The 13,461-nt window shown below is 40.3% G+C and overlaps 1 protein-coding gene across 17 annotated transcripts in view; it reads left to right on the top strand.

Annotated features, from left to right (window-relative positions):
* LOC138946942 (SWI/SNF-related matrix-associated actin-dependent regulator of chromatin subfamily E member 1-like) overlaps positions 1-13,461 on the top strand; it is a 61,806-nt gene that overhangs the window by 36,825 nt on the left and 11,520 nt on the right. For 9 of the 17 annotated variants that reach the window (XM_070318378.1, XM_070318373.1, XM_070318368.1 and 6 more), the window contains 7 exons: positions 2,720-2,749; positions 4,884-5,015; positions 5,472-5,547; positions 6,073-6,155; positions 6,983-7,037; positions 7,408-7,580; positions 12,038-12,139. In XM_070318378.1, the coding sequence (XP_070174479.1) occupies positions 2,720-2,749; positions 4,884-5,015; positions 5,472-5,547; positions 6,073-6,155; positions 6,983-7,037; positions 7,408-7,580; positions 12,038-12,139 (651 nt within the window). The remainder of the gene's footprint in view (positions 1-2,719; positions 2,750-4,883; positions 5,016-5,471; positions 5,548-6,072; positions 6,156-6,982; positions 7,038-7,407; positions 7,581-12,037; positions 12,140-13,461) is intronic. The other 8 variants (XM_070318377.1, XM_070318376.1, XM_070318375.1 and 5 more) reach the window with 1 other exon arrangement.

The raw sequence follows: 13,461 nt of genomic DNA, 5'->3' as shown, positions 1-13,461 counted from the left end.
TGCGTACAACCAGTGACCGATAGCATTTTGGACTTAACTATCCACACTTGTGAATAAACCCATCTTTCCTTAAGTGCTATCAATTATGACATCTTTAAATGTAAAAATCATACCTTAGTAGATTTCATGAAATGCAGAAACAATGCGACAGTGGCAACGACCAAAGCCAAAGTTTTTGTGTGAGATTTTGAAATAGTCTAAGTCAGGCCCACCTCACCCTGTTATTTGTATCCACTGAGCACAGTGTTTTCAGGATGTTATTAGCGTGTACGGTCTCGCTGAAGCTTGCTTTAGATTTGATACCTTCCTGTCCTTTTATTTCTGTCTCCCATCCCTTCCCTGTCTTTATCCACAGGCTGATATTCCAGACTGATATTCCAGGCTGATATCCCCCCCCCCCCCCCCCCCCCCCCTGCAAAGCAGACCCCCACAACCCTCCTCTCCGCCTCCTCTCTATCCCAGCATTTCCTCTTGTCATCAGACACAACCCACACATTTATTACATGTACCAGGCATGGGAATTGTCCTCGAAATCGCGGATTTCCGCGAAAAGGAAATTACGTTTCAGCAAAAAATTTAAAAAATCCGCGGCAAAAAAAAAGGTAAACTAAATGATATGTATACTACTGTCTCTATCCGTTACTTGCTTACACGAGAACTATCAAAATATTGGTCTAAAATATTAAAATTTGTTTTCCTTCGGTCCCCCCTTCGGGGCTCTGCCCCTGTACCCCGTCGGGGCCTAGGCGGCCCCTGGACCTCGACCTATTTTCAGAGTTTTTTGACTCACATGCGAAGCAAAAGTGAGTCTATGTACTCACCCGAGTCGTCCGTCCGTCCGTCCGTCCCGGCGTCCGTCCGTCCGTCCGGAAAACTTTAACGTTGGATATTTCTTGGACACTATTAAGTCTATCAACACCTGATGTGGCCTGATGGTGTATGGTTACAAGATCTCAAAAAACATGTGCGGCAACTTGACCTCACTTCAAGTTCAAGGTCACAGGGGCCGTAATTGTTGTCTTAAAAACGACCATTTTTCACATTTTCGCATTTTTTTCTGAAGTTATCGAGAATGGCAACCTTAGCTATGTATGCTATACAGGGCAATGTAAGCCCTATCTTTGGACACCAGTTTGGTTGACCTTGCTTCAAGGTCAAGGTCGCAAGGGTCCTTTAAAGTTGGATTGTATACATATTTTGAAGTGACCTTGACCCTGAACTATGGAAGATAACTGTTTCAAACTTAAAAATTATGTGGGGCACATGTTATGCTTTCATCATGAGACACATTTGGTCACATATGATCAAGGTCAAGGTCACTTTGACCCTTATGAAATGTGACCAAAATAAGGTAGTGAACCACTAAAAGTGACCATATCTCATGGTAGAAAGAGCCAATAAGCACCATTGTACTTCCCATGTCTTGAATTAACAGCTTTGTGTTGCATGACCTTGGATGACCTTGACCTTGGGTCAAGGTCACATGTATTTTGGTAGGAAAAATGTGTAAAGCAGTTCTTAGTGTATGATGTCATTGCTAGGTTTAGTTATTTGACCTTGAGGTCATGTCAAGGTCAAGCATGTGAGTCGTATGGGCTTTGCCCTTCTTGTTCTATTTTGGAATTCCCATGCCTGATATACTCAGTCTGTATCTCGTAGAGCACACACAGTTCTCTTTTTGTCGTCTGTTTCTCCCAGCTTATATCATCAATCAATATGAGGCTTATATCATCAATCAATATAAGGCTTATATCAATCAATCAATCAATATAAGGCTTATATCATCAAACTCAGATAATACACGATGTTCAGAAATAACTGTCGGGGTTGTATTGGTTGTGAAAGAGTGAGTACCCTTGCTTTACCTAGGACAAGTAAAGTCACACATGCTCCAGCCTCCTGTCCACGTGTTTCCGACACACCTCTCGCTAGTGATTGGCCCCCCCATGTTTGTCAGAGTAAAGATCAAGGGTATTCACTCTTTTCACAACCTATACAAACTCGACATTTTCGGAATTCCGAATCAGACTGGCAACATTCTATAATCGAGACTCTCTGGACCTTTGAATCAGACTGGCAACATTCTATAATCGAGACTCTCTGGACCTTTGAATCAGACTGGCAACATTCTATAATCGAGACTCTCTGGACCTTTGAATCAGACTGGCAACATTCTATAATCGAGACTCTCTGGACCTTTGAAAACTGAAAACAAAACTCGTCCTAGCGTGAAGAAAATGTAATAATTTTGGTGGCCTGCACCCTCTACCTGCTTTCACAGCATAATAATGTATTGAATCAAAACAACGATATTCTACTTGGTGAAGGTTTTTGAGTTTTGTGGAGAATGGTGTGTACGTTTTTAACCAGTACTTGGGGGTGTTGCATCATTCATTTCATAAATTTCTTGCTTATTTTATTCAATCTTTCTTTTTGACTATATTCTTTTATACACTATTTAGTCATATTCTCTGCATATATTTTTTTCTTATTTTTCTGTTAATGGTTTTATCATTTTTATGTTGGTAAATTTATGTAGAAGTTTGGACGTTCCTTTTTGAGTTTGACTTAGAAATTGAATGAGTTATGTCTTGAGTTAGATTTGAGATAGACGTTTCTGTTTTGTCTTGGATTATGAAAATGGTGTCCTCGGTTTTATTTTCAACTAATGTGTCCATATTTTGATCTTGTAATTTGCATGGTTTGTTTTTATTCATAGTTCAATACAACGGTCATATCCTACCGAAAGGTCTGTGGTGGAGTTGCGTTCAGAAATTCAGTTGTTTTTGGTTCTTTATTAGATTTGCAAATATTTCAGTGATTCCAGGTATCAAGACGAAATTGAAATTATGAAGATTGGCTTTGTTCTAGTTTCAGTTTTACAGTAGTTCTCATTTGTTGGTTAATTGGTGGAATTTTTTATATATTTTGTGATAATGAAAGATAATTTAAGTTCTGATTGACTGTGTTCTGTTATTGACGTAAACTTTTTTTCAATCCGACATGCAGGTAACATGTCGACAGATTTGTTGCCAGCTTTCCTATGAGCAAGTCAAGAATCTTGTGCAGAGACGCTTATTCTTTCTTTTTTCTGTATACCTTATTTTGAAGTGAGACATAACACTTGCTTATAGTTCTGCTGAATGTTGTGTTGTGGTTGTGTGTGAGCATGTAGTGTATGCATCATACATTATAAAGTTATGTTTGTTTAAGAAATTGTTATTTGCTTACAGTATTTTTCATTTGAAAATGTTAAATAAGGTGATCGTGTTTTATATTCTCCCCCTCCTCTCCTCCTTTCCAGCTGATTTCTGGTAAATTTTCTCAATTGCAAGTTTTTCTTCAGGATTTAAGTGAGATGGTTCAGTATTTTATGAATTTTATTCTTGATTAATTTTCTAAAACTTCTTGTCGATCCACTTTATATAATAATTTTTGAAGTGCAACTGAATATTTTTCCTGTTATGGAGAAAATAGACAGAATTAGGACAATATTTTGTGTTGTATAGTTTTCTTATACAAGATAACGCCATGCAGTAATGCTGAGAGATATCAATTATTATTTTATCAGAAGGATCCCTAGTTTGTGGTGTGGGATGAAATGCTTAGTTTTGGCTTAGAGATGAAAACCACTATTGAAAATATTTCTCTCAGTTATGTGGTAAATGCCACACACAAAAATCTTCCAGAGAAAATATTGCAGCAGTGATTTAATCATTTTCACAATGCTACTTTTTCTCTGTCTCTGTCCCCTACCCCCCCCCCCCCCCCCCCTCTCTCTCTCTCTCTCTCTCTCTCTCTCTCTCTCTCTCTCTCTCTCACTCTGTCTCTCTCCCTCTCTCTCTCTCTCCCTCTCTCTCTCTCTCTCTGTCTCTCTCTCTGTCTCTCTCTCTCTCTGTCTCTCTCTCTCTCTGTCTCTCTCTGTCTCTCTGTCTCTCTGTCTCTCTCTGTCTCTCTCTCTCTCTCTCTCTCTCTCTCTCTCTCTCTCTCTCTCTCTCTCTCTCTCCCCCTCTGTTAGCCCCCACCTCCCCATAAAGATGTCAGTCTAATTGTATTTTTCCCCTCTGATGAATTATTTAAAGATTACTAATCCAGTCCAATTGAACGATAAACAGAAATAAAATGATATACAAGAACTTGTAAATAGTAATGTAAATCAAGCGTTCCTGCATGTGTGATTGAGAACAAATAAAAGAAAATGGTAGCTCAAACATCTGAAAATGTTTTTAAGATAACATTTCCTGTGCATTCTCTTACAGCATTTTTTAGAATGAAACAGTTTGTTGCTATTGAAGAAACAAATAAGCTATACCGTATATAGATTGTTTTCAACTGTTTTTATGATTAAAATGAAGTAGCATGAATCAAAATTAGTGGGTATTGACTGTAAAAGGGAAATTTTTCTCAGAACTTGTTTTCAGGTGGCTTGAAATAAAATGTCATGAAGTAGTATTCAGACCTATCAGTTGGTCTTTTTTTTTTTTTTTTTTTTTTCTTTTTTTTGTGGGGGGGGGGGGGTGGAGTACATACATTATCATTTCAAGAATTGCAGCATTTCATGGGTTATTGTGTCTGATTACAAAGATCTTTGATTTTATTTGAAGTTTACTTTTTTTTTCTTTAAATTTTTTTTAATTCTTGACAGTTTGGCTTTCTTTCTAATGAATCTTGGTTGAGGATCAATTCTTAGTTTGGAGAATACATTTTATGTTGGAAGAACCTTGTACTTGTAGTTGTAAACTTCTGTCTGCATGAAGGAGACTATGTATCAGGTGTTACAGTACTCGTAGTCTTATGCCTAGAATTTCAGGAACTTTTTACGGGTGTAACAATACCCTTGTATCTATTTGCAGTTGATGGTGTTTTTACCTTTTTCACCGTAGGTATGGGAGCAGGTAAAAGCCCAGAATCCCGACCTTAAGCTATGGGAGATCGGCAAGATCATCGGCCAGATGTGGAGAGACCTCTCCGAGTCGGAGAAACAAGAATACCAAGATGAATACGAGTCGGAGAAGGTAAAATACTTGCGTTATTGAAAGCTGCGTTATTGAAAGCTTGCCTTATTTGCCTTCTCGTTCTTTTGTCAGTTATTATCTTTTTGTTTTTTGTTTGTTTTATAATCCCTTTGTTTAATAAAGTGGAGAACCCATGTTGAATGTAGGTTTATGTTCATTCCTAGACTGTCCTGAAGATATGGTTCAGATTTTTGTACTGCTTGCATATGCTGAGTTCAAACATGTACTGGACCTTTCATTTCGAAAGCATTCTGATTCAGGTAATGTGATTTTTCTCATCAGCCCTTAAACAAAAGCAATTTTGAAATTCTGATCATAAAAATTGATTCCAGATTCTGAGGCTTTGTCTAAGCTACTGTCTTCCTGTAGCATCCCTGACGCTTGCATTAAAAAAAAAAAAAAATTAGCATGTTATTTATGTCACATTTCTAATCCATGCCTTCTGTGTGTGAACAGTCTACGTACAATGAAGCCATGAAGATCTACCACAACTCCCCTGCCTACCAGGCCTGGCTGGCTGCCAAAGGGAAAGGTAATGTCTCAAATTGTCAGTCTGCGGGTCGACTTCAGGGTATCTTCAGGGTATCTTCAGGGTATCTTCAGGGTGGGATTCTGTATGCAGTTCTGCCTCAAATACGCCTTTTCTGTGCATCAAGGTGCATGAAATTGCCCATTTTTGACTCATTTGAATGGTTTGTTGCTAATTAATGGCGTTATAGGCATGTGTTTGGTATGCAAAAGAATGTTGAATTCAGACCGGCAGAGAGTAAAGTCCTTTGACTTGTGTTCACACACCTTTCTAACCATTTAACCATTTCTGTTAGCAAAAAATAAAGTTTTTGAGTCCTTGTATGAAAGTATAAATGCTTGATAATCAGTCTTGTGTGAAAAATATGTCAGTGTTTTCTTGAAACAATTTTTTTTTTTTTTTGGGGGGGGGGGGGGGGGGGGGGCGGAGAGGGGGGGGGGGGATCAGTGAAAGTAATATTAGGGGTGAGGGGTAGGGTGAGGTAACAGGGAGGAAACAGAATATCTCATGATTCATTCACAATTTCAGCGGAGCGAGAGAAGGAAGCCGGCATTGAGGAAGACGAACCTACACCCAAGGGGGACAGAACTCCAAACTCCTCAAGACAGGCAGTAAGAGATGGCTTCTTTTCTATTCTTTATTCATTTAAAACAAAATGTAGTTGTTTGTCCATCAGTGTGTCTGCCCGTTTCGTTTTCATTTCCTTGAAACTTTATTTAATTTTAATTTTTGTTTCCTTAAATTTATCGCCTTGAAAGAAAAAAAGTATCAAAGTTTCAAACAAAGTGGGATGAGGAGGAATTTGAACAGATAATGAAGTAATTTAATTAAACCGAGATTGATTTAAATGGAGGCCGTTGTGGAATGGCAGGTGAGTGTAGAAAGATGGTGGATAGGTGGATGGATGAAAACACTCTGAGGCACCAGACCTTTTCGTTATCTGAGCAGCTCTTGGAGATATCCGCGAGACATGCTCTTTTTTATGCTTTGAACATCGTGAGAACTTCGAACCTCGGCATTCGCAGCTCGTGCGAGATAGCTGTACCACATTCTTTGCTATGCTTTGAAGTTTGCGAGAGCTTGGAATACCGATAGGGTCTATGGTGTCACATTTTTTGGTATTGATATACATTTCTCACGGAAAGATAAGCAAGGAGATGGAAAGCATGTTTTTATGAATTTTAGAAATGGGCCGAGTATGAGCTATGTATTACATTTAAATGTACAATACTTTTAACAAGAATATACTCAATCCAGTCATTTGAAAAATGGGCACTGGATGAAAGATGTGTAAAACATGTATCAGTTTGTCAAGGCACAATGACAAGAGCATATGTTTCGATAATTAGTGTATTACAGGTGATGGGTTTTGAAACTTTTTATTAATGGAACAGAGGAGTGCAACAAGTGTTTCATTTTGCATTTGCTTGTGTTACAGAGCCAGAAACTAGAGATGCCCAGGATCAGTATTCAGCCAGCCGAGGACGACGATGGTATGGGTTTGTTTCACACTTAATGGAGCATTGTCTCCCCAGCCTCAAAGCTTACTTCAAACATGTTTTATGCTTTGATATTCATATGTGAATTTTCTGAGTACTAGGATTAAAAATTGTACAATATTAATTTTAACGTAAAGTTTTGAAACTGGAAACAGAATTATTGGTTCACAATGATTGATTTCTGTCTGCTAAATTGCTACACATGTAAAAGTCAATTTGTGCAAAAGAAATGAGTGCACACAGGCGTTTTAGTCCATGAATGAAAAATAAAAATGGATGTAACATCTGCAATAGAGTCAACTCTTTGACTGACGTACGAACCGAGTTTAAAAGTAGAAGTCTCTGATGATGGTATCTTCCACAGATCCGGACGACGGTTTCTCGGTGAAGCACGTGGCGCACGCTCGCTACCAGCGCAACCACCGCCTGATCAACGAGATCTTCAGCGACAGTGTGGTGCCAGACGTGAGGTCTGTGGTGACCACTGGACGTATGAGTGTCCTCAAGCGACAGGTCCAGTCCCTCACCATGCATCAGGTCAGTTTGTGTTGGTAGAGTGATGGTCATGTGGACAATTTTCTACCAACTTTTGGCAGTAAGAAATTTGTTATGTTATATGAAGTCTTATATCGCGCGCGTATCTCCAGACTCGGACTCAAGGCGCATGGATCTATTTATGCCGTGTGAGATTGAATTTTTTACACAATACATCACGCATTCACATCGACCAGCAGATCGCAGCCATTTCGGCGCATATCCTACTTTTCACGGCCTATTATTCCAAGTCACAGGTATTTTGGTGGACATTTTTTATCTATGCCTATACAATTTTGCCAGGAAAGACCCTTTTGTCAATCGTGGGATCTTTAACGTGCACACCCCAATGTAGTGTACACGAAGGGACCTCGGTTTTTCGTCTCATCCAAAAGACTAGCACTTGAACCCGCCACCTAGGTTAGGAAAGGGGGGAGAAAATTGCTAACGCCCTGACCCAGGGTCGAACTCGCAACCTCTCGCATCCGAGCGCAAGTGCGTTACCACTCGGCCACCCAGTCCTATGTGTAAAAATGTGTGAAGAGATGGGGAGGTAAGGCTGTCTGTGTTGACAGTCCCTTTGACTCAACCAACTCTTGGCAGTAAGAAATGTGTGAAGAGATGGGGAGGTAAGGCTGTCTGTGTTGACAGTCCCTTTGACTCAACCAACTCTTGGATGAAGTCCAATTACAGGTTGTACACTCTTTAACTGTCAAGCAATTTTAGAACAACTTTCCATGACATGCTCTCTTGCTATTTAGCTGAGTGTGTGTGTGCTTTCCTGTTGCCTTGATTTGCTTTGCCTCCAGCACGGCTGTTTCTTTCAGCCTGCCTGCTCACGCTCAGTTTCCCGAAACGTTCCCTGCTGCCAGCGAGCGCTGATAAGCGCAGCGACAGCCCAGGCCGGAGTTATAAAATTACCACAGCCTGGGAAAGCGATAACAGCGGTTGTGTGGCACAGGCATATCACAGCTGGGAAAACGTGTACTTTTTGTTTGTTACCTTTACTTATCGTCTCGTTTGTGTGGCTATTGCAAATCGGACACCAGCTGAGAGAGGACATTCTGACCTACACATCGATGTCAAACACGATGTGAATGGTTTTCAAGAGTCTGCACCACAGAGAGTTTGAATAAAGAGGAAAAATCAGGGTTGAGTCGTGTGTTTGATTGTGTGTGTGAGACATGCAACATTTAAACAACAATAGAGATCGAACTATAGTTCTCACAACAAGGAAACATACATGCTGACAAAGTTTAGCATGCCTTGAATAAGAACAACTGACCTGTATTTAGGCATCCTGATGGGGGGTAGTTGTAGCGGGGCTCAGAAATAGGTCACTGACACGCTATTAGCTTGCCGAGGGGAGGAAGGTATAACGGTATTCCACATGCACTCGCTTAGCCCACTCAGATTACAGTGCAGGGATCACAGAGTTCCACTCATGTCAGATCAACACAGTTGTCACAATAGCACGTGTGTTGATATTACACAGATTATTGAGTTCACAAAGCACAAAGACTGAACATTAATGTCAAACACACTTTGTAATTCATGCCCAAAACACTTTTATGGCATGACAAATAACAGGACGACAGTACGTAGAATTGCAGTTTATGTTGTTTTCCTCTTCTGTACAGCTGGTATCACAGAGTGGAGTGTATGTGACACGAGGGTCATATGCTCGGTCATTATTAACCTGAGCTTTGCCTCCTCCGTTTGCAGTCCGTATGTTCTGCTTTTTACAATGTTTACTGTGGCATGTGTTTCTTCTCCTCCCTGTTCGCCGTGCAAAGCAAGACCAAAGCCCCAATCCCTCATGAAGTCAATACAGTGACACTCCAAGATGATAACTGGATGTCGTTGTGTACATTCTGATTCATCTCAGTTGATAAGAAGTTAGTTGACTGCATTCTTCCCATCCGACTGAAGCAGCTTTTACACATTGTTTTGGAGTGCTTCAGATCTTGATCTTCTTCAATTTTCTGTCCATAGCACTGATTAATGTCTTGAATGTAGTTTCTGCACTTTATTGTTTTGCAAGGGTCGTCGTACCGTTTTCTTGCTCTACAGCCACATATTCTGCAGATACGATGCAGTCTCTCTTCGTGTAAATCTCTAGTATGTAGACGATCTTCCATTGCTACCGGCCCGTCCTACGTGTCACGCTCACGCTTGTAACTTTCTCACACTATTAACACACACGTGAAAAACATATTTACTGTCAAGTTTTTCTTCTTTTTCTTTCCTTCTTTGATTCCTTTTTTATTTCAACAAAAGTTGGTCTCCAAAACAAAAGAAGTAATAGCTAGCACAGACCAGAACAAACCGTTTGTTGCACGTTTGTTGATTAAAATCAACAACGAGATGAACGAATAAAACTACACTGGCATACCTTGATATTCAACACTACTGTACACAAAAATTAAAGTAAATCTTCTCAAATGCTGTTTTGAACAGTCTACAATTATTCATGAACAACTCAGTAAATATAATCCGCGGAACTGAATGTTGAAGCAAGTGTATCCTTTATTCTAACTGCATGGTGTGAACATCTCCCTGGGGGTATCTTATCTTGGCCAGCAGTCTACACATTCCATTTAAGCTGACTCACGTTACTCAAGGCCCCCCACCCTCCCCCATTCGCCTCAATTAGCTGTGCGAGTGTCTGGCATCGGTCACAGGGTACCGTTATACCTTTCACCCCTCGGCAAGCTAGTAGCGTGTCAGTGACCTATTTCTGAGCCCCGCTACAACTACCCCCCATCAGGATGCCTAAATACAGGTCAGTTGTTCTTATTCAAGGCATGCTAAACTTTGTCAGCATGTATGTTTCCTTGTTGTGAGAACTATAGTTCGATCTCCATTGTTGTTTAAATGTTGCATGTCTCACACACACAATCAAACACACGACTCAGCCCTGATTTTTCCTCTTTATTCAAACTCTCTGTGGTGCAGACTCTTGAAAACCATTCACATCGTGTTTGGCATCGATGTGTAGGTCAGAATGTCCTCTCTCAGCTGGTGTCCGATTTGCAATAGCCACACAAACGAGACGATAAGTAAAGGTAACAAACAAAAAGTACACGTTTTCCCAGCTGTGATATGCCTGTGCCACACAACTGCTGTTATCAATTTCCCACGCTGTGGTAATTTTAGAACTCTGGCTTGGGCTGGCACTGCCCTTATCACGCTCGCTGGCAGCAGGGAAAGTTTCGGGAAACTGAGCGTGCGGCCTGAAACAGGCGTGCCAGGCCCTTGACAGGAGGAATAAGTTCAAACTGGCCAAGCCACTGCAATTGTTCACATCGCAACAACTTTCTAGCAGCTTTGTACCAACCAAAAAAATGAGAAGTCTTCTGAAAGGCTGTGGTAAATTGCACATGTCAACACTATTTGATTACTACTTGATGCTTGATGTGAGGTTTATGCCGACTGCCACTCACATGTCCTAGTCTGCTACAATTTTTGAGTCACTTGAGAAAAAGTGACTCTATGTAATCGGTCAGTGTTAGTCTGTCCGGCCGGCCGGCCGGCCGTCCGTAGACACCACCTTAACGTTGGACTTTTCTCGGAAACTATCAAAGCGATCCGGCTCATATTTTGTTTAGTCGTGACCTCCAATGACCTCTACACTTTAACGATGGTTTCGTTGACCTTTGACCTTTTTCAAGGTCACAGGTCAGCGTCAAAGGAAAAATTAGACATTTTATATCTTTGACAAAGTTCATCGGATGTGATTGAAACTTTGTAGGATTATTCTTTACATCAAAGTATTTACATCTGTAGCCTTTTACGAACGTTATCAGAAAAACAAGGGAGATAACTAGCCTTTTCTGTTCGGCAACACACAACTTAACGTTGGGCTTTTCTCGGAAACTATAAAAGTGACCGGGCTCAAATTTTATGTGAACGTGACTCCCAGTGACCTCTACACTTTGACGTCTGCTTTGGTGACCTTTGACCTTTTTCAAGGTCACAGGTATGTCTTGAAGGAAAAAAATTGAAATATCATATCTCTGAAACTATTCATCGGATTTGATTCAAACTTTATAGGATTATTCTTTACATCAAATTATTTACATCTGTATTGTGTTGTGAATAGCAATTTCTTCCTGTCCATCTGATGCCTCATATAATATTCAGAACTGCGAAAGTGACTCGATCGAGCGTTTGCTCTTCTTGTTCAAATTATGTTTGGTTGGAGGGCTAAAACTAGAAGTGGGCTAACAGTAGAGTGTAGTAATATTAAGATAGTTTGGCCTTGGAACTGTGAGAGCATAATTATGTGGTATAGAAATGTCTTATTTTTGACGGGACAAAAGAACAATGACCTTAATTTGATTTCCTATGCTACTTTGTTTCTGCAGATGAAAGTGATCAGTGGCAGATCGTAGAGTACCTGAGAGAGAACAATGTCAGCTATGCACTGGTTTGACAGGTGTACTGTTGTGTTTCAGAAAAAGCTGGAGGCGGAACTTCACCAGATAGAGGAGAGGCACGAGGTGAAGAAACGCAAGTTTGTGGAGTCAAGCAACACGTTCCACGATGAACTGAAAAAGGTAGCGTGATTTGGCTTACTTTGGCTATGGTCTAGTTGTGTTGAAATTAAAAATCCAAACAGATGGAGTGCTTATATTCCAAAATGAAAAATTAAAAACCAATAAAGATTAGTTTGTTTGTTTGTTCGTTCATGGGCTGAAACTCCCACGGCTTTTACGTGTATGACCGTTTTTACCCCGCCATTTAGGCAGCCATACGCCGCTTTCGGAGGAAGCATGCTGGGTATTTTTGTGTTTCTATAACCCACCAAACTCTGACATGGATTACAGGATCTTTTTTGTGCGCACTTGGTCTTGTGCTTGCGTGTACACACGGGGGTGTTCGGACACCGAGGAGAGTCTGCACACAAAGTTGATTCTGAGAAATAAATCTCTCGCCGAACGTGGGGAAGCAAGCCACAAAACATCTTCTAATCTTCCAACAGCTATGTGAAAGCAAGCCACAAAACATCCTCTTATCTTCCAACAGCTATGTGAAAAGAAGCCACAAAACATCCTCTTATCTTCCAACAGCTATGTGAAAAGAAGCCACAAAACATCCTCTTATCTTCCAACAGCTATGTGAAAAGAAGCCACAAAACATCCTCTTATCTTCCAACAGCTATGTGAAAAGAAGCCACAAAACATCCTCTTATCTTCCAACAGCTATGTGAAAAGAAGCCACAAAACATCCTCTTATCTTCCAACAGCTATGTGAAAAGAAGCCACAAAACATCCTCTTATCTTCCAACAGCTATGTGAAAAGAAGCCACAAAACATCCTCTTATCTTCCAACAGCTATGTGAAAAGAAGCCACAAAACATCCTCTTATCTTCCAACAGCTATGTGAAAAGAAGCCACAAAACATCCTCTTATCTTCCAACAGCTATGTGAAAAGAAGCCACAAAACATCCTCTTATCTTCCAACAGCTATGTGAAAAGAAGCCACAAAACATCCTCTTATCTTCCAACAGCTATGTGAAAAGAAGCCACAAAACATCCTCTTATCTTCCAACAGCTATGTGAAAAGAAGCCACAAAACATCCTCTTATCTTCCAACAGCTATGTGAAAAGAAGCCACAAAACATCCTCTTATCTTCCAACAGCTATGTGAAAAGAAGCCACAAAACATCCTCTTATCTTCCAACAGCTATGTGAAAAGAAGCCACAAAACATCCTCTTATCTTCCAACAGCTATGTGAAAAGAAGCCACAAAACATCCTCTTATCTTCCAACAGCTATGTGAAAAGAAGCCACAAAACATCCTCTTATCTTCCAACAGCTATGTGAAAAGAAGCCACAAAACATCCTCTTATCTTCCAACAGCTATGTGAAAAGAAGCC

Source organism: Littorina saxatilis, linkage group LG14 (assembly GCF_037325665.1).
Source record: "Littorina saxatilis isolate snail1 linkage group LG14, US_GU_Lsax_2.0, whole genome shotgun sequence".
In the NCBI taxonomy this organism is placed as follows: Eukaryota; Metazoa; Mollusca; class Gastropoda; order Littorinimorpha; family Littorinidae; genus Littorina; species Littorina saxatilis.
The sequence above is the reverse complement of the archived record's forward strand: the minus strand, read 5'-3'. Positions and strand labels throughout refer to the sequence as shown.